The following is a 26,116-nucleotide window of genomic DNA, read 5'->3' as shown; positions in this document are numbered from 1 at the left end:
ACTTGGTAAATGAACACACACCCAATGTTCTTGAGACCAGACCATAGATCGACTGTAATCTATATAACCCAGAAGAGGAATGACACTTCCTGCCGCTCCCTTAGTAAGCGGGTCAACGAGTAAATTAAAATGTCGGTGGTTGGTGGTTGGTGGAGTCAGCCGTTGTAATGACATCACAGACGTAATGACGTAGCGTGACGGCCGGACACAAAACTGCCGCTACTTTAATATATAGAAGATGATGATAATATTAACGTTACATTATTCTGAAAATGATATTACTACAAAAAAACGAGGCCAATTCCTTACTTCTGCTTTATTTGTACCATACACTGCTTTTCATGGATTCATGAACCATACACCACTTCAATCTAGAAACTTTGCAATAAAGACAAAGGGTTTGCAGTGTTAAGATTATATTGTACACCGCTCCTTTCCTATGCCATCTCCAGGCATTGCAAATCGTCATTGCCGGGCACCAAAGGGGGCTCGGCAGTGACGCACGCTGAAAGAGAGTACTCAGTTTTCACTCTGGTTTCTTGTTTGTTTGTTTTCTTGGTTGTCCGGACGATATCTCAGCCATCCTTTGAGCTAGGAAGCTGAAATTTCGGCACAGTAGTGAGCAAGTCCTTTGTCAAATACGGTATTTTTTGTTTTTTGAATAATCAATTAATTGAGGAGTTATTTAATTATTAGCGTTTAATTAAGTACTTATTTAATTAATTAAATTTCATTTCTCTTCTGACCATTATTAACTCAGGCACCTTTTGAGTTAGGAAGCTGATATTTGGACATGCCAATGACCAGGTGATTTGGCTGCAAAGGATATTTTTGATTTATTAATTAATCAATTAATCGATTAATTATTTAATTATTCGATTAATGACAAAAAATTTTTTTTTTTTTAAAGTTACAGATTCTGATGAAATAGTGGTAGTTTATGTGTTCTCTGACCAAATTGATTAATAATTTAATTTTTTTATGATTATTATTTATTTATTTTCATTATTAATCATTTATTTATTTTCTTTCTCATTTGGCCAATATCTCAGGCACCTTTTGAGCTGGGAAGCTAATATTTGGACATGAGTGACCAAGTGATGTGGCTATCAAGGATATTTTTGATTTATTGATTAATCATTTCATCTATTAATTATTTATTGATTAATCGATTAATTATTTATTGAGTAATCAATTAATTATTTAATTTTTTATAAATGACTTATTTAATTAAATTTCTAAAAGATACATCTTCGGATGAAGCACTAGTGGTTTAGTTATGCGATTAGCCAATTGATTATGAAAATATTTTGTGATAATCTTTTATTGATTTTAATTATACAATTAATCAATCAATTAGTGTACACCCCTCCCTCCCAATGCAGCCTCAATGAGCTGCACTGCGGTATTGCCGGGCGCCAGAGGCGCCCCGGCAATGCCGCGCTGCAGCATATTTAATTATTTGGCATGGGGCGGTGTACTTTGAATGTATTTGTACTTGTTTACTATCTTATTAGTATTAACGCTATTATCATTATTATGAAAACAACACTACTGTATTAAGAAACTTGGGCTAATTTGTCTGAAGCGGCCTGAAGGTGAGGTATGAATGAAAGCATGAAGCCTAAGGCCTATACGTACTGTGTCGTTGGAAGATCTGCAATGCCAATGCTTTCGATATTTGATGATCATTTTAACAATCGGTTTGTTTGTGTTTCACACTGAATTAAAAATGTAAATGTAGAGCATGGTGATTGTGATACATGACAGGTTCGACGATATGCTCGGCCTGAACGACATTGGAATCAAAAAGCCTGGAGTGTGGAGTCAACCGTTGTATGCCGTAATAACATCAGACGTAATCACATCACCCTGTCATGTGACCAGATCCTCAGCTCTGATTGGTATACGTTTGAGGGGACATACATACACACACACATACATACGGATGGACAAACACTGTTCTAGACTGCTTTGCCCTATGGGCTACTCTGTAAAAAATACCTTCCTCTTCTCTGTGCATGCACAATTGGGATGATGTTCTGTACAATTTGCAAAGTTCAGAGAAAAAGTACTGCTGAACTCCAGGATTCATGTTCTTCAGTATTCAAAATATAGAATTCAATTGAAATCAAGTAGTTCTTCGTTCATATACTGACATCTATAGACTGATCGATAAAAGAGACAAAGTGAAGCAATTGCTCAACTCCGATTTTCACTTCACGTGCACGGGGTAATGATTTGCAGAGTGATGTAAGAATCAAACGGTGTCCGTACCTCTCTCATTTACCTTCACCAACTTTTACTGGGCATCTTGTTGGTTTCTATTGGTGTTCAAAATATAACATCCAATTGAAACAAAGTTGTTCCTCGATCTTAAACTGATATTTGTAGACAGACAGAGAAAGTTAAATAATTATTTAACCCTGCTTTTTGTTCCCCTGCTTCATGTGTTCCAAACAGAAAATATTAGACGGTAAGGAAGTATAGGAACCAGAGTATGTTTGCTTTGTGAAATATTAAGATATGTTATCGTGAAAGTCAAATTTCTTAGGCTAATGGAAAAAGAAGAAAGAAAAAGAGCACAAATACACGAAAATATTGTTGGCGGAGTCGTTTTCAATACAAGGCTTTTGCTTTCGGGAGTGATTTGGTCCAATGGATCTTAGCTCTTTTGAAAGTCATGCCATTAGCAAGTGACTGAGCTTTGTTGCATTTTCTAATTTGTAATGTTATTTCCCAGTGAACCAGGGAGTGTGCATGCCAGTTCTAAGGAGCAGAGTAATAAGTGCAGCAGACTGTTGGAGAGTATTTGAAAGCATCTTGTAATAAATGGAGACTCATTGTTTCGGATCATCAGAGACATGTGAAAACAAAATCCAATTCGATTATTTCTTGCCAAAGTGTTGAATAGCAATGGAGTTAATGTTATGGCTTGTCATAGGATTTGATGGATGTGTAGGTTCAGCGACTAATGAGCGTTCAGAATAATGGATCTTTGAAAAAATATATATCAATGCCAGCCGATAAATTGAGATCAGAAATACGATCATGAACATTTGCAGGAGAGATAATGTTTCCCCAGGTTGAAAAGAGACAGTTCTGCAAAATACAATGGGTCACCACTGATGCAGAAGATCATCAACACAGATGTTTAAACCCCCATGAATCAGCATATTTACTCAGAAAGACGAGCAGAAACGACAAAAATCATCTGAGAAGTCACCAAGATGGAGCATATGGTTTAAGGACCAAAATGACTGCTATTTGTATTTGTATTTTTCAGTGGTTAAGCCGCTTCAACACTTAGCCCTGTCCGTCCGTCAAAAAAAGAAGAAGAACCTCTTCTCACCCACCGTGTATAATTCTAAAGGGTAATTATAATGGGTTTTCTTCCTTTATATGCTTATTTCATATTATAAATGCCACACAACATATTCCTTCCGAAACAGGTGCGATTGTTATTTTCTTAAGTGACAGATATGCAAGTGTTCAAAAGATAAAAGTGTAAATTGCAGTTCAAAGGAGTCAATGAGAGTTTAAAGTGGACTTTGGATAAGCACGCAGTGAGTGCCGTGGCCTAGGCCATGGTCTCTTTGGCAATGACTAGGGCATGCCCGTACTATATATATATCTAAAATTATATCCCCCCCCTCTATTTACATGAAATGGTTTGGTCCATTCGCAAAGCCAAAGCGAACGGCTTGCGAGTACGGTGACAATCCCCCCCCTCTATTTACATGAAATGGTTTGGTCCAAAGCGGACGGCTTGCGAGTACGGTGACAATCCCCCCCCTCTATTTACATGAAATGGTTTGGTCCAAAGCGAACGGCTTGCGAGTACGGTGGCAATCCCCCCCCCCCCCCTCTATTTACATGGAATGGTTTGGTCCAAAGCGAACGGCTTGCGAGTACGGTGACAATCCCCCCCCTCTATTTACATGAAATGGTTTGGTCCAAAGCGAACGGCTTGCGGAGTTTGGTAAAGAAATCGCCATAGCTCGGTAACTACTTGTCCGATTAATTTAAAACCTTGAAAAGGCACATCCTCCGGTCCCCAGCAATATACCTGGCAAGTTTCAAGTATATCGGACCGGTAGTTGTCGAGAAACAGCGGTCGCATACACACACACAGACACACACACACACACACACACAGAGATTACTGGAATTATAGATAGATAAACACCAACAATGAGGATTTTTTTTTTTACTTTTTTGTATACAGAATCGAGGCTCATGTAAGAGCTAACATATTAAACATGAAAACATGCACGGACACATAAAACATACAATTAAGGGAAGAGGAGACAAGAGGGGGAGAGAGAGGCAAGCATACAAGCACAACAACAGAAGAGAACAGGGACGTCGGTAGATCTGTGGAAGGGAGAGGGCTGGGGGGAGGGGTACACGGTATAAACCAAATGAACACTACGAGGAATATCAGGAATGAAGTCGGAGATTGAAAGAGGTGGATTTGGGGTGTTTTAACGAGGGTAGAAAAGATCAAGGTTTTGGATGCTGTTTTGAAGACTTGGAAGGCGGAGTGGGATTGAAGAAAGTGTGGGAGTTTGTTTCAGATGCAGGAAAAAAGAGGAATGAAAGAGTGAAGGTGAGCGGAGAGTCTTGACTTTGGAAGTTTCACCAGTAGAGGGCAGATCTTGTGCATCCTGAAGGAATATTCGGGGGACAGAGCAGTGAGAGCTAGGCCGGTGAGGAGTTGGTAGAAGACAGAAAGACCACCAACCTGCCTGCCGTGAGGGAGTGAAAGGCCCTCAGAGTTAGCTTCATCGCAGGAGATTCCAATGATTCTGAAAGCTTTGGTTTCAATAGCGTAAAGCCGAGCTAGGTGTAAGGCAGGAGCACCGGCCCAGAGGAGGGAACTGTATTCCATTGAGCTGCGGATGAAAGCCTTGTATGTGGTGAGGAGCTCAGGTGTGCCAAGGAAGGACTTCGCACGACGGAGGATGCCCAGCCGGCGACTGGCTTTGGCGGCCAGCTTGGAAATGTGGTTTTCCCAAGAAAGATCATGGCAGATAGTGAGACCCAAAAGCTTGAACGACAGAACTTCTTGGAGAGGATTGTTGAGAATGTAGATGGGAGGTTTTCCAGTCGGTCTTTTCGGAGAGAGATAGTAAGAGTGTGAGATTTGTCAGAATTGAAAGACATGCTCCACTTGTTTGACCAATCTGTGATTTTGTCCAGGTCTGCAGAGAGCGAGGAGGCTGCAGACTGCCGATCTGAGAGATGAGGAATGGAGCGGCAGATAGTGGAGTCATCAGCAAAGAGATAGAGGATTTTCCAATGTTTTGATTTTGATTTTCCAAAACATTTCCAATGTTTTGATATCCGAAGCAATGATGGATTCCATGACTTTGCTGATAATTGGGAGCAGGCTGATTGGTCTGTAGTTGCAAGGATCTGTTTTTGCACCTTTTTTGTGTAAAGCAGTAATGTTTGCTGTTTCCAAGATGCTGGCAGATGACCTTGAGCAAAAGAGAGGGTGAAAAGAACAGAGAGAGAAGGTGAGATAGAGCGGCAGAGCAGGATTTTAGGACCCATGGGCTGATGCCGTCTGGTCCAGTTGCAGAATCAGAGTCGAGGTTTGACAAAAACTTCTCCACCTTGTCAGGAGTCGAAGGACACAGAGTCCAAGAGCAGTTGGGTTCGACTGGGTAAGGTGGGAACAGAGAGAGATGGGTTTGGGACACAAGATTTTGAGGCAAACACAGAGTTGAGGCATTCGGCTTTGTCACGTGCGGTGTCAACTGTGTAGCTATTTGAGGTAAGGGAGGGGATGGAGAGGGAACAAACACCAGAAACGTATTTAACCAGACGCCACCAGGATTTGGAGGAAGGGGACAGGTTTGAGAGTTCATTTGAGTGTGGAGAGATAGTGCTTCCTGGTACTCCTGAGGGTAGACACACACTTGTTCCGAGCTTGGTGGAAGGAACTGAGATTGCCTTCAGTTGGATAACTTGTGTGACATTTGGACATCTTGAGTTTGATGCTGCACATTCAGATTTACAAAATGGTTACTGGCAATTTAGCAGATCCACAAATGATGTAATCTACATAATGTATTTACTTCTGATAACATGTGAATGCATGTGCGTGCACATGGGAAATACAGTTTGAAATGTGTTTTTACATTTCATGTAAAATGTGACTGAGAGCTTAAATCCACATATCTATCTCTCTCTCTATCTATCTATCTATCTATCTATCTCTATCTCTCTCTCTCTCTCGCCCTCTCTCTCTCTCTCTCTCTCTCTCTCTCTCTCTCTCTCTCTCTCTCTCTCTCTCTCTCTCTCTCTCTCTCGCCCCCTGCAGGCCGTTTGTGGTGGGTGTGGCGTCATGGCGGCTGTGAGCAACTGCTCTGTGTTGTAGTGAGTTCTTTGTGAGTTTTCCTCCTCTCCTGCCCTCCCCTGCCCCCCCCTCCCTCTCCTTCCTATCCTGTGTACTTTGGCATTTTGTTTTCATCCGTTCTACACCTTTGTCTTCGAGAGAGAGAGGATTGAGAGCGGGCCCATTTTGGGTGCGGCCTACTGACTTCGACGGCGTTTTATAAGCCATTTTTGTGCTTATAATGCACGTTTATTACTTACTTTAGTTCGATTATTTAGGTTTGATACCTTCTTGTCCGGTTCGGACAAGTGGGGGGTGTTGAATTCGCTGGTATGGCGAATGCACGCTCTCGGTTAGAGGCGTTCGATAGCCTAACGAGGAAGCATGCATTTGTGTGTGTTCCACCAGAAGGAGTCCTCACTGAGGATGTGGTACTCGCAGTGGGGAAAATAATCGGGTGCGAGCATGTCCGAGCTGCCTCACGAATGAATCAAAAAGTTGTTATTTTCGTGTCCGAAGAAAACTTTGTTCACGACGTCGTGAGTGCAGGTTTAACCACAGAAGGTGGTGTTTTTATGTTAGCGTCCCCCATGGATACTCCAGCGATGAAAATCGTTGTATCAAACGTACCACCATTTATATCAAACGACAAACTAATGTCAGTCCTTTCTCGTTATGGAACAGCTGTGTCAAGAATGTCCATGATCCCTCTGAAGAGCCGAGACGAGAGGATAAAACACGTTATGAGTTTCCGTCGCCAAGTTTACATGGTACTTCCCGATCGTGGTGATGATACAGGGTTAAATATTTCATTTAAAGTAAAATCCGACGATCGGGAGTATCAAATGTACGCCTCGTCAGCCTCACTAACGTGTTTTCACTGTGGAGCCTTTGGTCACGTTAAACGTTTTTGTCCCAAGGTTTCGTGTTCAAAGTGTGGGGAAAATGGCCACGCATACACCGATTGTAAAAATGATAATACTCGTGTTCCTATTAAACCGACTGGAGTTAATCCTGTGAGTTTACCGGTTCCTGCTGTTCCCTCCTGCAGTGAGACGAACAATAGCAGCATCGATGCGCATATCCCGAGTCTAGAAAACGATCGCACTTCACTTCCTGTCACAGAAACCGAAGCGACCCCAACTCGCACAACCTTTGCTGCGATTCCCTCATGTAGTGAAGGAATGGAGGAGGACCCTATTATTGGTTCTAAAAAACGAAGGGCGTCGGTTGATAATTTTTCTACCAGTAATCCAAAAAAGGTGGTATTGGAGAAGGCCAGTGTAGCTGAACACACACCTCAATGTGTTCCTAATGCTTCCATCGGGTTTGAAAAAAAGGATGGTGAATCGGGTGCTGCAATTGAGGATAATATGTCTGAAAGTTTGTGTACAAACTCTGTGGACGCAAATTGCTATATGGGTGAAATAAGTTGCAACGCTGAATACGTTGATAAACCCTCGAACGAACCATTACGATCATTGACATCAGTCACTGTGAACGAGCAGACAGTGACTGACTCATCCCTCTGCAGTGCTGCTCTACCGATGCAGATTCAAAACTGTGTCACCGAGTCGCTCATCGATTCGGTAGATTGTGCTCCACAAGAGGATGAAACCGAGGCTTCAACTTCTGATGAGCACAAATATCACCATGGCATCGTGGATTGCACAGTGGAGCTCTCCAGCGAATCCCCAGAGATACTGACAATTCCCATAGTGACCACGGAGGCCGACATCCTCGATCCTGGAGGGACCTTGTCAGACTTGTCGGAATCTGATGAGGATGAGGAGGTGCCTGAGTTGTCTCAGTCTCAGTTGAGTCAGCCAATGATATCTCCTCAACTCGTACTCTCCTTTCTGAATGAAACCTATAGACAGCGAAATGTAGTTATCAGGGATACATTTCCTGATTTAGGTTCATTTATTCAATCGGCAAAGGAAATAACAAGAAAGGGCAAATAATTTCCACTAACAAGGTCACAATTTCACCGACTCAGGAAATTTATTACAAAAGCCAGTCTTGAGATTTCGCAACACCCAATCAAACCTTTTGATAAGGAATGAAGCAAATTACCTTTGGCACCTTGAACATTAACGGTGGAGGTGCAAACCCAACCCGCCAAGCTCAAGTGCAAAGTTTGTTTCGGCGCAAAAATGTCGATGTACTTTTACTGCAGGAAACGCACATCACCCAAAACGTAGAATATGATTGGTGTCGCGTTTTTGGGGGACAGTGCTTTTTTAGCAACCTGTCTTCCTTTTCGGCAGGTGTTGCTTTCGTACTTCGACCAGGGCTAGTACCTGAGTCAATCCTCTTCCAGGAGATCATTAAAGGCCGATTCAGCTCTCTTGAACTGGAGGTTAATAATTTCCATTTCACATTATTCAATGTGTACGCACCAAGTGAGAGCACAGAACGGAAAGCTTTCTTTGCGTCTGTGATTAATCACCTGCAGACAGTTGATCTAAACCAATGTGTGTATCGGGGGTGATTTTAACTGTACCTTTGAACCTGTAATGGACAGGAACTCGGCAGAACCTCATCCCGAATCATGTATTGATTTATCCCTTTTCCTTTCTCGGGTGGGTTTGCTAGATGTATGGAGGGTACTTTTCCCCAATGAACCTCAGTTCACCTGGAGCCGCATCACCAGAGGAAGAGTGTCCTTTGCGAGACTCGACCGATGGTATATAAACTCACCTTTTAGAAACGCTATAGTCTCTCCAGATTATTTTCCGTCAATATTCTCAGACCATCATTTAGTAACCATGGGGTTTCTTTTTCCTCAGTCAATAAATAAAAGTGCATACTGGAAATTTAATACCAGTCTTCTAGAAGATGGTCTATTTAAAGAAGCCTTCCAAGTTTTCTGGGCTAATCAAATCCAAAGAAAGCCCTCTTTTTCTTCAGTTAATCTTTGGTGGGACAATACGAAAGCCCAGATTCGGGTGTTTTGTCAACAGTTTAGAGCAAACATTACAAATGTTAAGAATATAACAATGACTTGTTTGGAAGCTGACATTGTACAGCTCGAAGGTAAACTTGCTAAAAATAATAATGCAAGAAACTTCCAGTTATTACTAGAAAAGAAGACTCAGCTGAGAGAGTTAATCCAGGAGAAAGCAGCAGGGTTGTTGCTCAGACTAAGGGTTAAGAACTTAAAGGTTTTAGATACCCCTAGTAAAGCTTTTTTTCATCTGGACTCTGTCAGTAAAGCACCCAAGAACATTTTTTCTGTAATTAATCCTGGCGGAGCTGTCGTTGTAAATCCCAGAGACAGACGGTTATGTGTTCAGGACTTCTTTTCCAAACTGTTTTCAAAACAGGTTGTTTGTGATGAAACAATGAGACTTTTAACCTCTCACCTATCCTCGTTAACCGAGTCCCAGCGGCTGGATATGGACTCGCCAATTACGCTCGAGGAGTTAATGCAAGCCCTGGCTGGAATGGACTCGGGAAGATCCCCTGGAATCGATGGTCTGCCGGCTGAATTTTATGTGGAATTTTGGGAACTATTAGGTCCAGAACTGATGCATGTTCTTGAATCATCACTGACTCATGGAGAATTGCCTTTAAGTTTGAGAAGAGCGGTGATGTCCCTTCTTCCAAAGGCTGGTGATTTGCGACAAATGAAGAATTGGAGACCTGTTTCTCTACTATGCACTGATTATAAAATCCTTTCAAAAGTTCTGGCGAATCGAGCTAAAAGGGTAATTTGCGATTTGGTTCACCCTGATCAGAGTTATTGTATTCCAGGTAGATCTATGTATGATAACATATTTTTCATTAGAGATCTCATAGATGGCAACTGTGTGCAGAATGACTTTGGTATAATTTTTCTTGATTTAGAAAAGGCTTTTGATAGCATCGATCATGTCTTTTTGAATCATGTGCTTGAAGCCTGTGGATTTGGAGATAATTTCAGAACTTATATTGCTTTATTGTACAACAATATATTCAGTTTAGTTAAGGTGAACAATGAGCTTTGTTCTCCCATACAGGTTCAAAGGGGGGTAAGGCAAGGTTGCCCCGTCTCCGGCTTACTGTTCACCCTTGTAATGGAATCACTTCTCGTGTTACTAAGGAATAACGTTTCTGGAATGAGTATATCTCCTGATCATCCTCCAGTTGTCGTATCGGCGTATGCTGATGATGTTGCAATCATTGTTAAAAGCAATAACGACATTGCAGCTCTGGCTAAGTGCCTACATTTGTTTGGTTTAGCTTCCTCGTTGAAGTGCAACTGGGAAAAGAGCAAAGCGCTATGGGTTCCCTCTGTCAGGGACAGTGCATCTAGAATGGCGCAAGACCCGCCAATACACCTTCCTGCAAGTTTAAAGTGGGTGGATGGAGGTGTTCGCTATCTTGGAGTGTTCCTTGGATCCCCACAGTACAGCCAGAAAAACTGGGAAGGTGTCGCTGAACGCATAAAAAAGAGATTGAGTAGATGGAGGAGAGCCCTGCCTCACCTTTCGTATAAGGGCCGAGTTTTGGTAGTCAAGAACCTCGTCGCCTCCTTCTTGTGGCACAGATTCATCTGCCTGCAACCACCAGAAGGCTTGGTGAAGGAAGTGCAAAGGCAACTGTTGGAGTTCTTTTGGGGAGGGCATCACTGGTTACGGCCAAATGTTGTATGCCGTCCATTGGCCGAAGGTGGCCAGAGTATGGTCGACATCAGGAGCCGCATAATGGCCTTTCGGCTATGCACTGTGCAAAAACTTTTGGTGAAAGAACAATTACCAAACCATGTTTTGGCCACCCACATTTTGCGGCAAGCTGGCGGGCTGGGATATGGCCGCGAATGTTTCTTGGTCCTGCTTCAACAAGTTGACACATCTCCTCTTCCTGTTTTTTATCAGAGTGTGTTGAATGCTTGGCAGAACCTCACAGTGTGCCGTCAAGAAGACAACTACGACATCCATATGTTTGCACAAGAGCCTTTGTTCTGCAATCGGCTTTTCCCAAACATACCCAAAAGTAGGGACCTCTGCCAGCATTTCATAATTGCCGGCATCACAAAAGTATGGCACCTCCGGCAAGTTTCAGGTTGCGGGTGGAAATCAGCTCGAGAAGTAGCCGAGCTAGCAGGAATTCGGTCCGAAAGAGTGACTGCAAAAGTGTTGAGAGAGGTGATACGAATAGGGGTACGGCTGAGAGTATGCTGGTCCCACGAGCTCGAACCATTGCACGATGAGTGGATTTTTCCTGGGTTACTGGTGCACTTCAAGTTGGAAGACTTACCCCCGGTTAGCATGGGGATAAGCCCCTTTCAAGAGACTAGCAGTAAAGAGCTATACAAGTCATGTGTCAAGTTACTGCTGGGGGATACGCCGCTAAATGGAGTAATCCGGTGGAAGAGACTGTTGCCTGTGGGACCCCCCTCTGAACCTGTATGGAACTCCATGTATAGCAAGCTCATAAGTAAAAGATCTGGTGATCTCCAATGGAGAGTGATCCACTGGATAGTCCCCTCCAATAAGTTAATCAACCATTTCTCTCCTACATCCACATGTTGCCCATTCTGCATATGTACGGAGGACGTGTTCCACGCCTTCATTAATTGTGTGAGATTGGTTCCTTTGTTTCGGTGGTTTAATCTTGTGGCACACAGAATGAAGGTTGTTTTCTCGTTGCATTCTTTTATTTTCGGCTTTAATGCCAAGTCAAGCAAGGAAAATATGTTAATGAGGTTTCTTGTCGCAACAGCCAAGCTGGCAATATATCTCTCAAGAAGGGAGAAATTGAACGGTAAACCTTCCGGGGAATGCAATGTAATGTTGTTTTTCAATGCCCTCGTGTCAGCAAGACTTAAACTAGAGTTTTGTTTCTGTAAGGATGCAAACAATCTTGATGAATTCACTAATACTTGGTGTCATGAAGGGTTGTGTGAGGTTCGTGAGAACCAACTGGTAATATTTTTGTAGGTTGTATAAAGTTAATGTTTTATTTTGGCAAATTGTGTGCCGTGATACTTCTGTAACCTTTTCGTTTCATTGCTTTTTCATGTATTTATGATTGGTGTAAAGATATAAATACATTTTTTTGTATTATTTTGATAATAAAAGGACTTCAAAAGTCAAAAAAAAGTCTCCGTCTCTGTCTCTCTCTCTCTCTCTCTGTCTCTCACACACACACACACACACACACACACACACACACACACACACACACACACACACACACACACACACACACACACACACACACACACACACACACACACGTCTTTTGGGCGGTGTATAAGAACATCACATAACACTTATCTCTCCCGGGAAAACCAATGTTACTCTTTTCGTTACAGAATACAAAATGACATTTTTTAAATTAAAGATTTCAAATAAACGTCTTTAAAGTGTACTTGCACATAGATTATAAAATAAGAACGAAAAAATATCTAAATAAGAACGGAAAAATATCTCAGCAATTTCCCGTGTTTATTTATTTATTTTACATACGTGAATTACACGTCCATGCACATGTGAAATGGAGTTTGTTTATTCATTCTGGATGTGAACACGATGTTGAAAACTGGTGTGAAAACCAAAAAGAAAGATTGATGGAATGAATGGAGGTTTAAACAGGATCACCTTTACTTCCGGATAACAATGATGAATGAAATAAGAACGAAGAAATATATGTCGGCATCACTGTTGATGTTTTTGTGATGACTGTCATCAAACGGAAAAGTAATATATCTTAACGGAAAAGAAAAAGCCAATTTTTTATATATGTCGACATTTTCCCCGTCTGTTATTTTAGGCGGTGTATGACAGACCGTGCCGCGATTTTTAAAAATGTATCTCGACAATTTCCCGTGTGTGCGTCAATGTTCTCAATTATTGTTCTCAAGCCTAAAACTATCGATACAAATGAAATCAGATGGTGAGTTATAGTGGAGGCAAGCGTTACGCCTAGGTCCCCCGTCGGGGAAATGATGTGAGGTGACAAAGTGGAAGACGCAGAAAACATGCTAAGATATGATATTTCGCTCAAAAGGTTCAGACATACGTGGTGGCGGGCATCTTGGATTTTGACGTGGCGACCCAATTTTCAATAGCGTTCTTCCTTGTGCCGAGATACACCCACACACCAAATTAGAAGCTGGTACTTCGCTTATTTTTCAAGATATTCCGCTCACATGGTTCAGACATACATGGTGGTGGCCATCTTGGATTTTGACGTGGCGACCCAATTTTCAATAGGGTTCTTCCGTATGCCAAGATACACCCACACACCAGATTAGAAGTTGGTACTTCCATTATTTTTCAAGATATTCCGCTCAAGGTTCAGACATACATGGCATCAGACATACATGGTGGTGGCCATCTTGGATTTTGACGTGGGTTGCACCCACACACCAAATTCGAATGCGGTCCTTCGCTTACGCACGCACGCACGTACACACGCACGCATGCAGGGGAAAACCAAAGTCCCTCTTTCGCTCTGCGGTGCGACGGGGGACAATAAAGGCGTGAGAGAGTCTCAATGGCCTTTATATTATAGGCCTTTGAAAATTCACTCCTTCATTCCTGTTTTCTCCCATCTCTGGAACAAACTCCCTCACTCTCTTCAATCCCACTCCTCTCTTCAGGTCTTTAAAACAGCTGTTCACCACCATCTCTTATCTTCCCCCATCCAAAACCTTGATCCTTTCTACCCCCGCTAATTTCACCCCAGATCCACTTTGAAATACCAACTTCTTTCCTGGAAGTCCTTGCAGTGCCCTTGTGTTTTATACTTCTCCAAACCGCCCCCACCCCCCCCCCCCCTTCCTATGCCTTCTCTCCCCAAGCCCTCTACCTCCCACAGATCTACCGATGTCCCTACTCCAAAATGTTGTGTTTGTGTGCTTCTGTTACAGATTCTGCACTTATTATTATTATTGCTGTTATTATTATTATTGTGGGTTCTAAGTATTATGGGTATTGCTGTTTAAGGGAAATGGTTATTGTGGTTACAAGGTTAAAAGCGCTCATGGTAAAAATGAGACAGGAAATCGGATCGTGACCCAGAGGAGGAAAACAGCGAAGAAGAAGAAGTCGTGAGGGGTAAAAGGCGTTCTGAAAAAGCTCCGTACCTAGCCTGGTCGAGCGTACCTGGCGAATGAACTTTGAGTCCTTGGAAGGAATCTCGGGCCATCGGGGTTATCGCTGGAGGTGTGGAAAAGCCTGCGAAGCCAGGTACAAGGGTGAAATTCAGGAGAATCTTCGCCTCAAGGCCGCTGCTCGAGTTAGAGCCGTCCGCCATTTCGTCCCGCGCGCTACCTTCATCGGACAAGGTTTTTGTCGTGTCGGTTGGACTTATCCTCCGGTGGTTTGCCGGGGACGGCTGTGCAATAAAGCGGCGTCTGAAGATTGCCCTGCGGTTCGCTGATTGAACGGCAAATGTGTACGTGCGCGTCGTTGGAGATTTCCCTTTCTACCGCGAGTGCTGGGTGTTGGACTACGTGAGTTCTGTGTCGCTTCGACCGTCTACGCCTCGGTTGCTCTTGATCGGACATTGTTCAACGATCGCTGGAGCGCATCAACTTCGCCTTGGGGGGTTATCGAGACATTGCGGAGGGCTCGGTTCCATTTCCTGGGAGTGCCGTGAGTTTGGGGTTACGTTACTAGATAAGGTGGTACCATCTTAAGATATTTACTGTATTGTATTGTATTGTATTATTCCCATGTGATTTTTAATATATTCTTTTTGTTGATAACCATTGGTGTGGTTTCCTTATTGATTTGGATCGTTTCCTCTGAGGGTTTCATGGATGGTTTCAATCGTGATTGATTTCAACACGGAATAACATCTACATCTTTCTGCCGGGGTTCCTCGCGGGGTTCGGAGGTTACCGAGACCAGGAGATTGCAGAGGACCCTGTAACAGAAATCGGGGGCTCGTCCGGGATCTAAAAATCCCCTAAATTTAGTCTGGGAAAGAATTCCCTCACATTCCCAGAATTCCGAAATTTGGAACTTGTTCCAACATTCCCAAATTTTTCCAAAAACAAAGGAGTTTTTTTTTTTTTTTTAAATTTCTTGTGTGAAGGTTAACAGGTGTTAACAACAGTCACCATGAAGTTTGACGCAGAGAGGTTTGCAGTGACCCCTAGTGAAGCACAGTTCAGAGCGTTAGTAAAATCGGACCTCTTGAAATTGGCCAAACATTTTAGCTTGGAGGTCCGAACTAATATGAGGAAGGCAGAGATGCAGACAGTGGTGATACAATCTATGGTGGGATTAGGAGCATGGGAAGAGGTAGCCTGGGATTGGTTACCCGAGGAACAAGAAAATGTGGAGCTCCAAAAAATGGAGATGCAATTGCAGAGCGAGGAAAGAAGAGCAACACAGGAAAGAGAACACCAGGAAAGGTTAGAAGAAAAAAAAGCAGAAGAAAGGAGAGCTGTAAGGGAACTCGAAGCAGAGGAGAGAAAAGCCGACAGGGAGTTAAAGGACCGTGAAATGGCGCTTCAGCAGGAAATTAGACTCAAGGAGCTGGATGTAATGAAAGAACGGGGAGAGGTACCATCCATGCCGACTGGTTCGACACCAAGTCAGAACACCTGGGATGTTGGCAGACATGTGAGGCCGGTTCCACCCTTCAATGAAAAGGAGGTAGCAAATTTTTTTTTCACACTCTGAGAAGGAGGCTCAACTGCTAAACTGGCCTGAGGAGTCCTGGACCATATTAGTGCAAAGTGTTCTGGTGGGTAAAGCTCAAGATACTTATTCGGCTTTACCGATTGACCAATGTGCAGATTATGAGGTGTGGAGTTTGCCAGAATGAAAGAAACCATGTTTGATGGGTGGTGTGATTCAAAAGGGGTTGGGAAAGACTTTGAACTATTGCGACAATTGATCCTGGTGGAGGAATTCCAGCAGTGTGTCCCCCAGGACATTAAAGTACATCTGGAGGAAAGGAAAGTACCAAAGTTGTATGAGGCAGCAACCGTGGCAGATGACTATGCCTTGACACACAGGATGGGGTTCCACAAACCTAACTTCTCGCCTAGACCTAGCCAGGGGAGTTATGGTACATCCAGTGTGGAGAACGGAAATTCATGGGGGCGGCCTAGAGAGGACAAATCTGATACCGCGACTTTTAGGGATCAGAAGACAACAGTTCCAAGGCAGACGTATCCTCCAGGGGGCTCAAGGCAGACCACGAGGTTCTCCTCCGGGCCTACTTGCGCTTTTTGCCGTAAACCTGGGCACTTGATGTCCCAGTGTTACACCATGAAAAGGGAAAATCAGGAGCGGAGTTCGACTCATACAACTCCAAATGCAATGGCCATTGTGAGAAATCGCCCTCAAAAGGGTTACCAACCATTTATTTTAGAGGGGTTTGTGTCACTAGATGGAGCCTCGACTAACCGGAGACCTGTGAGGGTATTGAGGGACACAGGAGCACATCAATCTTTAATGCTTGAAGGCATATTGCCATCGTCAGGGGAGACGGCAACTGGTGATAGTGTTCGTTTACAAGGGATTGGGGGCTGTGTTAGTGCTCCACTTCATGTCATCCATTTGGAGTCCGATTTGGTGTCAGGACCGGTCACCGTCGGTTTACAAGCCACGCTTCCTGTAGAGGGAGAATCTGTTGTTATCCGGAATGATTTGGCCGGTGGTCAAGTTTATGGTAACCCGATGGTGGTTAAGAAGCCCAGTAGGGAAAATAACACCACACCAGTTAGGGATGGCAACAAATTTAGCAAGTTATTTGTAGGTGGACTGAACTTCAAAACAAAGAAAGATGTTCTGTAGTCTGCCTCCAGCAAATATGGACCGCTTTTGGAAGTGCTGCTGATAAAAGACAGGGAGACACGAAAGTCAAGAGGGTTTGGCTTTGTCACGTTTGAAAACTCAAAGGATGCCAGAGGCAGAAAAGGATCTGAATAGCAAGGAGATGGAGGGTCGCAACATAACAGTAGGGAAGGCATTTCATAGGTGTCGTGGGATCTACAGAAGAGGACCATGGAGTCGTAGTTTTGGTGGTGGCCGCAATTGATATTATTATGGAGGCTCCCAGAGTTACGGCAGCCCCCGAAGGAAGGATTTATCCGAGCAGTGGCTGAGAAGGAGACCGCTATGCATGTGACTACCGTGACAAGTGGTCAAACCGTGATTGTTAGGAAAGTTAGAAAGAGTTGAAGCACTGAATACTGCGGAGCAGTCGAGCCAAGATTCCTACACGGATTAACGGTGAACGCCACGTTCCTAAAGGCGTCCATGTAGTGAACTTCCCTACACGGATTAACCGTGAACGCCACGTTCCTAAAGGCGTCCATGTAGTGAACTTCCCTACACGGATTAACCGTGAACTCCACGTTCCTAAAGGCGTCCAAGTAGTGAATACTTCCAGGCCTCACCACCCAACCACCATGGAACCTGGCTTTCAGCTCGGCCTCCCGGGAAAAGTGCGGTAGATTTGCTTGACTTTGGGTTTTTGAGTACTACCCCTTAACCTTCATTCAAAAGAAACGAAAAGTAAAATCAGAGGGTGATGAGATGGAGTTTGGCTTTGCAGGAGTCCAACGGGGAAATTGAACATGTAAAGGGCAGGGACAATGTCGTGGCTGACGCTTTGTCCAGAGTCAATTAACCTTGGAAATCTCTGTGGGTTGTAAAATTTTGTTGCTTTATTTTTGAGATGTTGATAACTGTTGCTCACGGGAATTGGTGATTTGGGGTTGTGAGTTTATTTTTGTTTGTTTAAAGAGTTTGCTGGCAAAGAAAGTTTTCGCTGTGTTCAAGCTTTCTTTCTTGAGGGGGGGCAGTGTTACGGATTCGGCACTTATTATTATTGCTGTTATTATTATTATTGTGGGTTCTAAGTATTATGGGTATTGCTGTTTAAGGGAAATGGTTATTGTGGTTACAAGGTTATACAGACCAATCAGCCTTCTCCCAATTATCAGCAAAGTCATGGGATCCATCATTGCTTCAGATATGAAATCTTTCCTCTTCTCCAATGGCTTGATCTCTGATCATCAATTTGGTTTCAGACCTGGTCACTCTACTCTGGACGTGCTGCTTCTGCTTTCTCAACAATGGATGGAGGTCCTCAATCCCAAACAGGAAATTAGAGCAGTCTCCCTTGACATATCACGTGCCTTCGATATGGTCTGGCACCCCGCTCTGCTCACCAAACTCTCCTCTTTTGGTATCCATGGAAATCTCCACGCATGGCTGGCGGACTTTGTCTCTAGTCGTAGTCAACGTGTGGCCCTGAATGGGTTTCTCTCATCTCCTCTTCCTGTTCAGGCTGGAGTTCCCCAAGGCAGTGTTCTGGGCCCTGTGCTTTTTCTGGTCTTCATCAATGATCTCTCTGACTCTCTTGAAAATCCTCTCTATCTCTTTGCTGATGACTCTACTCTCTGTCGCTCCATTCTTCATCCCTCAGATCGGCAGTCTGCAGCCTCCTCACTCTCTGCAGACCTGGACAAAATCACAGACTGGGCAAACAAGTGGAACATGTCTTTCAATCCTGACAAATCTCACACTCTTACGATGTCTCTCCGAAAAGACCGACTGGACAACCCTCCCATCCACTTTCTGAATAATCCTCTCCAAGAAGTTCTGTCACTCAAGCTTTTGGGTCTCACTATCTGCCATGATCTTTCCTGGGAAAACCACATTTCAAATCTGGCCTCCAAAGCCAGTCGCCGACTGGGCATCCTCCGTCGTGCGAAGTCCTTCCTTGGCACACCTGAGCTCCTCACCACATACAAGGCTTTCATCCGCAGCTCAATGGAATACTGCTCTCCCCTCTGGGCTGGTGCTCCTGCCTCACACCTAGCTCGTCTTCACGCTGTTGAAACCAAAGCGTTCAGAATCATTGGAATCTCCCGCGATGAAGCTAACTCCAAGGGCCTCTCACTCACTCACCGCAGGCAGGTTGGTGGTCTTTCCCTCTTCTACCGACTCCTCTCTGGCCTTGCCCCCCCAGCTCTCTCTGGACTCTGTCCCGCAAATATTCCTACAGGTCGCACAAGATCTGCCTCCATCCCTCTTATGGTTAAACTGCCAAAATCAAGACTCTCTGCTCACCTTCACTCCTTCATTCCTCTTTTCTCCCGCCTCTGGAACAAACTCTCTCACTCTCTTCAATCCCACTCCACCCTCCAGGTCTTTAAAACAGCTGTTCACCACCATCTCTTATCTTCCCCCATCCAAAACCTTGATCTTTTCTACCCCCGCCAATTTCACCCCAATTCCACTTTTTTGAAATACCAACTTCTGTCCTGGAAGTCCTTGGTGTCCTTGTGTTTTATACTTCTCCCTCCCCCCCCCCCTTCCCACGCCTCCTCCCCCCCCAAGCCCTCTCCCTTCCACACATCTCCCTGCTCTCAAATGTTGTTTGTGTGCTTCCCCTTCTCTCCCCATCTTGTCTTCCGCTCCCTCTTTTTATATATTTTGTTTGTCTGGTTGATTTGTCTGTGAAGTAAATGTTAGCTCTTTCACGAGCCTCGATTCAGTATACAAAAAAAAAGCGCACATGGTAAAAATGACAGGAAATCGGATCGTGACCCGGAAGAGGAAAAGGGCGAAGAAGAATAAGTCGTGAGGGTACCTGGCGAATGAACTTTGAGTCCTTGAAAGGAATCTCGGGCCATCGGGCTTATCGCTGGAGGTGTGGAAAAGCCTGTGAAGCCAGGTACAACGGTGAAATTCCGGAGAATCTTCGCCTCAAGGCCGTGGCTCGAATTAGAGCCGTCCGCCATTTCGTCCCGCACGCTACCTTCATCGGACAAGGTTTTTGTCGTGTCGGTTGGGCTTATCCTCCGGTGGTTTGCCGGGGACGGCTGTGCAATAAAGCGGCATCTGAAGATTGCCCTGCGGTTCGCTGATTGAACGGCAAATGTGTACGCGCGCGTCGTTGGAGATTTCCCTTTCTACCGCGAGTGCTGGGTGTTGGACCACGTGACTTCTGTGTCGCTTCGACCGTCGACGCCTCGGTTGCTCTTGATCTGACATTGGTTCAACAATCGCCGGAGTGCATCAACTTCGCCTTGGAGGGTTATAGAGACATTGCGGAGGGCTCGGTTCCATTTCCTGGGAGTGCCGTGAGTTTGGGGTTACGTTACTAGATAAGGTGGTACCATCTTAAGATATTTACTGTATTGTATTGTATTGTATTGTATTATTCCCATGTGATTTTTAATATATTCTTTTTGTTGATAACCATTGGTGTGGTTTCCTTTTTGATTTGGATCGTTTCCTCTGAGGGTTTCATGGATGGTTTCAGTCGTGATCGATTTCGACACGGAATAACATCTATATCTTTCTGCCGGGGTTCCTCGCGGGGTTCGGAGGTTACCGAGACCAGGAGATTGCAGAGGACCTCGTAACAGCTTCCCCTTCTCTCCCCATCGTGTCTACCGCTCCCCTTATTATATGTTTCATGTGTCTGTTTGATTTTTTGTGTAATAAATGTTCGCTCTTTCACGAGCCTCGATCCTGTATACCAAAAAAAAAAAAAAAAAAATCATTTCGTTCTATAAGCGGTAACTTTCATTGGATTTTATTCCCGTTTTTTTCAACGAGTCTGAAACCATGTTGGCGACTGTTAAAAATGAAATTCTATATCGAATTAGAGTTGAAATAAAACCGAGAGAAAGCAAGACACCACAGGTCTAACAAAAGCTATGCGAGTAAATAAAATGGTGGATATTTGTTTTTGAAGCCTCTTCCAGAATGGGTGGAGCTACTCTCTTAACGGAGTAAGCCACACCCCTGGACAGATGTCCGACAGACAGACAGAATCACTTATGGAGAATATAATATAGATTAGGCATGCAAATAAATGCAATTATCCACCCAAAAAGGTTGATTGCATCAAAAGGAAGCAGAGTGAAAGCCACGACAAATGAGTATGGTGTGAAAAGGTTGGAGAAAGCACATAATGACGGGTCAACTCTTACCTTTGCAATAATTGCAACCAAATCTCCTTCCTTTAATGAAAGTTCATCCTCATTCTGTGCCACATATGGAAACAACGCCTTGCAAAGTTCCTTAGCTATCGGTGGATAGGGAGAGGGAGCAACAAAATACAGGATTAGAATGTGCAAACACATTTTGGGTCCACTTTGAAAACAATCCTTGAGGTCACACATGCCACCTATGACCACATCTTCCTTCCCCAGCCACTCACCTCTCACCCACTACTCCTATCCCATTCTGACAATGCTAAGATGCACTCCTGTGAATGACAGATTCTTGGAGGGCAGATGCAAGCAGCAACTTTGGTCTTGTCCAGAGTTCCCCCTCATGAATTTGTGCCAAAACAGACTTCCTTGAAGGGTCTGTCACCTTTGATGAGCCACAGGTAATGGCCCAGTGCAAGTCCAGAATATGTGGTGATGGTAAGGCTCATTTGATTGTAGGAGATCACAAGTTTGATTGCAGCTACCATCTTATGCTTGATATTTGAAGTTACACGACTAAACACAGAACAATGTACGAGCCATTACATGAACTCGAATCACCCGCTCCTTTCACGAGCATTAGCTTATCGTGTTCACCCCTCCATGCCCCCGCAGGGTGGAATTGGGGGAGGGAGGTGGGGATACCCTGGGTAATACCAACACATATGCAAAATTTGGTGGAGATCAGGCCAGCCCTGTTTTCTTTTCTTCTCTTTTTTCCTATGATTTTCAGATGTACAAAGATACGCACAGCGAATTTTCTTTTTTAACGTCGTAGGATGACATACAACGATGGCAAAAACCGATGGGCACGTGCATTACAACACCATTCATATTGGATTCAGTGTCACCACACAAGTGATGAAGCCGAAATCAGCATTATTTATTTCGGTGGCGCCAAGCAACTTTTGGCACAATCACTTATTTATCTGTAACGGAAGCGATATGGATTTGGCGAGGAACTCCAGCGCTGAGCAGCTGCTTTCACATGAGTAAACTTGCCATGATAAAATAAAATAACCGTGTAAAGGGTGATGAAATCAGCAATCTGTTTTGCCAATATTTTTACACAACCCCTGGCTTTATCTCTGGACCACTCTCGCTGGATGGCTTCGCTCCCATGCTACCAGTTGGAATTGCAAAGGTCGAGTTTAGCAGAAACAGAACAATGTGCCAACGGTGCTGTTTTTACTGCCTTTGCTCTCCCAAGCAGTTTATCTTCACCGACTGCTGATACCCCACTTTTACCACAATCTCACCTGCACTACTTGCTCAATGCCATTCACACAGACTTATTCATCTCGTTTTTAGAAACGACACAACCATGTCCACCTCTGTCTGGCTGTGTGTCTCTCTCTCTCTCTGCCTCTGTCTGGCTGTGTCTCTCTCTCTCTCTGCCTCTGTCTGGCTGTGTCTCTCTCTCTCTCTGCCTCTGTCTGGCTGTGTCTCTCTCTCTCTCTGCCTCTGTCTGGCTGTGTCTCTCTCTCTCTCTGCCTCTGTCTGGCTGTGTCTCTCTCTCTCTCTGCCTCTGTCTGGCTGTGTCTCTCTCTCTCTCTGCCTCTGTCTGGCTGTGTCTCTCTCTCTCTCTGCCTCTGTCTGGCTGTGTCTCTCTCTCTCTCTGCCTCTGTCTGGCTGTGTCTCTCTCTCTCTCTGCCTCTGTCTGGCTGTGTCTCTCTCTCTCTCTGCCTCTGTCTGGCTGTGTCTCTCTCTCTCTCTGCCTCTGTCTGGCTGTGTCTCTCTCTCTCTCTGCCTCTGTCTGGCTGTGTCTCTCTCTCTCTCTGCCTCTGTCTGGCTGTGTCTCTCTCTCTCTCTGCCTCTGTCTGGCTGTGTCTCTCTCTCTCTCTGCCTCTGTCTGGCTGTGTCTCTCTCTCTCTCTGCCTCTGTCTGGCTGTGTCTCTCTCTCTCTCTGCCTCTGTCTGGCTGTGTCTCTCTCTCTCTCTGCCTCTGTCTGGCTGTGTCTCTCTCTCTCTCTGCCTCTGTCTGGCTGTGTCTCTCTCTCTCTCTGCCTCTGTCTGGCTGTGTCTCTCTCTCTCTCTGCCTCTGTCTGGCTGTGTCTCTCTCTCTCTCTGCCTCTGTCTGGCTGTGTCTCTCTCTCTCTCTGCCTCTGTCTGGCTGTGTCTCTCTCTCTCTCTGCCTCTGTCTGGCTGTGTCTCTCTCTCTCTCTGCCTCTGTCTGGCTGTGTCTCTCTCTCTCTCTGCCTCTGTCTGGCTGTGTCTCTCTCTCTCTCTGCCTCTGTCTGGCTGTGTCTCTCTCTCTCTCTGCCTCTGTCTGGCTGTGTCTCTCTCTCTCTCTGCCTCTGTCTGGCTGTGTCTCTCTCTCTCTCTCTCTGCCTCTGTCTGGCTGTGTCTCTCTCTCTCTCTGCCTCTGTCTGGCTGTGTCTCTCTCTCTCTCTGCCTCTGTCTGGCTGTGTCTCTCTCTCTCTCTGCCTCTGTCTGGCTGTGTCTCTCTCTCTCTCTGCCTCTGTCTGGCTGTGTCTCTCTCTCTCTCTGCCTCTGTCTGGCTGTGTCTCTCTCTCTCTCTGCCTCTGTCTGGCTGTGTCTCTCTCTCTCTCTGCCTCTGTCTGGCTGTGTCTCTCTCTCTCTCTGCCTCTGTCTGGCTGTGTCTCTCTCTCTCTCTGCCTCTGTCTGGCTGTGTCTCTCTCTCTCTCTGCCTCTGTCTGGCTGTGTCTCTCTCTCTCTCTGCCTCTGTCTGGCTGTGTCTCTCTCTCTCTCTGTCTCTGTCTGTGTCTCTCTCTGTCTCTGTCTGTGTCTCTCTCTGTCTCTGTCTGTGTCTCTCTCTGTCTCTGTCTGTGTCTCTCTCTGTCTCTGTCTGTGTCTCTCTCTGTCTCTGTCTGTGTCTCTCTCTGTCTCTGTCTGTGTCTCTCTCTGTCTCTGTCTGTGTCTCTCTCTGTCTCTGTCTGTGTCTCTCTCTGTCTCTGTCTGTGTCTCTCTCTGTCTCTGTCTGTGTCTCTCTCTGTCTCTGTCTGTGTCTCTCTCTGTCTCTGTCTGTGTCTCTCTCTGTCTCTGTCTGTGTCTCTCTCTGTCTCTGTCTGTGTCTCTCTCTGTCTCTGTCTGTGTCTCTCTCTGTCTCTGTCTGTGTCTCTCTCTGTCTCTGTCTGTGTCTCTCTCTGTCTCTGTCTGTGTCTCTCTCTGTCTGTGTCTCTCTCTGTCTCTGTCTGTGTCTCTCTCTGTCTCTGTCTGTGTCTCTCTCTGTCTCTGTCTGTGTCTCTCTCTGTCTCTGTCTGTGTCTCTCTCTGTCTCTGTCTGTGTCTCTCTCTGTCTCTGTCTGTGTCTCTCTCTGTCTCTGTCTGTGTCTCTCTCTGTCTCTGTCTGTGTCTCTCTCTGTCTCTGTCTGTGTCTCTCTCTGTCTCTGTCTGTGTCTCTCTCTGTCTCTGTCTGTGTCTCTATCTGGCTGTGTCTCGCTGTGTCTCTATCTGGCTGTGTCTCGCTGTGTCTCTATCTGGCTGTGTCTCGCTGTGTCTCTATCTGGCTGTGTCTCGCTGTGTCTCTCTCTGTCTCGCTGTGTCTCTCTCTGTCTCGCTGTGTCTCTCTCTGTCTCGCTGTGTCTCTCTCTGTCTCGCTGTGTCTCTCTCTGTCTCGCTGTGTCTCTCTCTGTCTCGCTGTGTCTCTCTCTGTCTCGCTGTGTCTCTCTCTGTCTCGCTGTGTCTCTCTCTGTCTCGCTGTGTCTCTCTCTGTCTCGCTGTGTCTCTCTCTGTCTCGCTGTGTCTCTCTCTGTCTCGCTGTGTCTCTCTCTGTCTCGCTGTGTCTCTCTCTGTCTCGCTGTGTCTCTCTCTGTCTCGCTGTGTCTCTCTCTGTCTCGCTGTGTCTCTCTCTGTCTCGCTGTGTCTCTCTCTGTCTCGCTGTGTCTCTCTCTGTCTCGCTGTGTCTCTCTGTCTCGCTGTGTCTCTCTGTCTCGCTGTGTCTCTCTCTGTCTCGCTGTGTCTCTCTCTGTCTCGCTGTGTCTCTCTCTGTCTCGCTGTGTCTCTCTCTGTCTCGCTGTGTCTCTCTCTGTCTCGCTGTGTCTCTCTCTGTCTCGCTGTGTCTCTCTCTGTCTCGCTGTGTCTCTCTCTGTCTCGCTGTGTCTCTCTCTGTCTCGCTGTGTCTCTCTCTGTCTCGCTGTGTCTCTCTCTGTCTCGCTGTGTCTCTCTCTGTCTCGCTGTGTCTCTCTGTCTCGCTGTGTCTCTCTCTGTCTCGCTGTGTCTCTCTCTGTCTCGCTGTGTCTCTCTCTGTCTCGCTGTGTCTCTCTCTGTCTCTGTCTGGCTGTGTCTCTGTCTGGCTGTGTCTCTCTCTGTCTCTGTCTGGCTGTGTCTCTCTCTGTCTCTGTCTGGCTGTGTCTCTCTCTGTCTCTGTCTGGCTGTGTCTCTCTCTGTCTCTGTCTGGCTGTGTCTCTCTCTGTCTCTGTCTGGCTGTGTCTGTCTCTGTCTCTGTCTCTGTCTGTCTGTCTGGCTGTGTCTCTCTCTGTCTCTGGCATTGCAAGCGTATTCTCGTACAATTTTCACAAGTACGAGTATACGCTTGCAATGAAGAATCCCGTAAAAAAATTTTTTTAAATAATTCTCGTATCCGAATCCATATTCAGATTTTCACCAAAATCGAATTGATTTGGTCTCGTCACACACCCAACCTGTCCACCACGTTTCGTCTAAATCCGTCCATAACTTTGAGATATCGTTCTATATATCGGTTTTAGCCCATCTCCCAATGGTGAAAAATAACTTTAAAATTCTAATAGCCGGATCCAGATCCAAAATCTAATCATTTAGTCCTTGTCACATACACTGCCTCTCTGCCAAATTTCGTCTGAATCCATCGATAACTTTTTGAGATATCTTGTTCACAAACAAACAAACAAAACAAACAGACAGGGGTGAAAAC

The 26,116-nt window shown here is 45.1% G+C and overlaps 1 protein-coding gene across 9 annotated transcripts in view; it reads right to left on the bottom strand.

Annotated features, from left to right (window-relative positions):
- The window catches only part of LOC137423607 (SH3 domain-containing kinase-binding protein 1), a 245,006-nt gene that overhangs the window by 23,124 nt on the left and 195,766 nt on the right, over positions 1–26,116 (bottom strand). For all 9 annotated transcript variants that reach the window (XM_068110944.2, XM_068110946.2, XM_068110945.2 and 6 more), the window contains one exon: positions 21,261–21,355. In XM_068110944.2, the coding sequence (XP_067967045.2) occupies positions 21,261–21,355 (95 nt within the window). The remainder of the gene's footprint in view (positions 1–21,260; positions 21,356–26,116) is intronic.

Source organism: Myxine glutinosa, chromosome 3 (genome assembly GCF_964187855.1).
Source record: "Myxine glutinosa chromosome 3, kmMyxGlut1.1, whole genome shotgun sequence".
NCBI lineage: Eukaryota > Metazoa > Chordata > Myxini > Myxiniformes > Myxinidae > Myxine > Myxine glutinosa.
The sequence above is the reverse complement of the archived record's forward strand: the minus strand, read 5'-3'. Positions and strand labels throughout refer to the sequence as shown.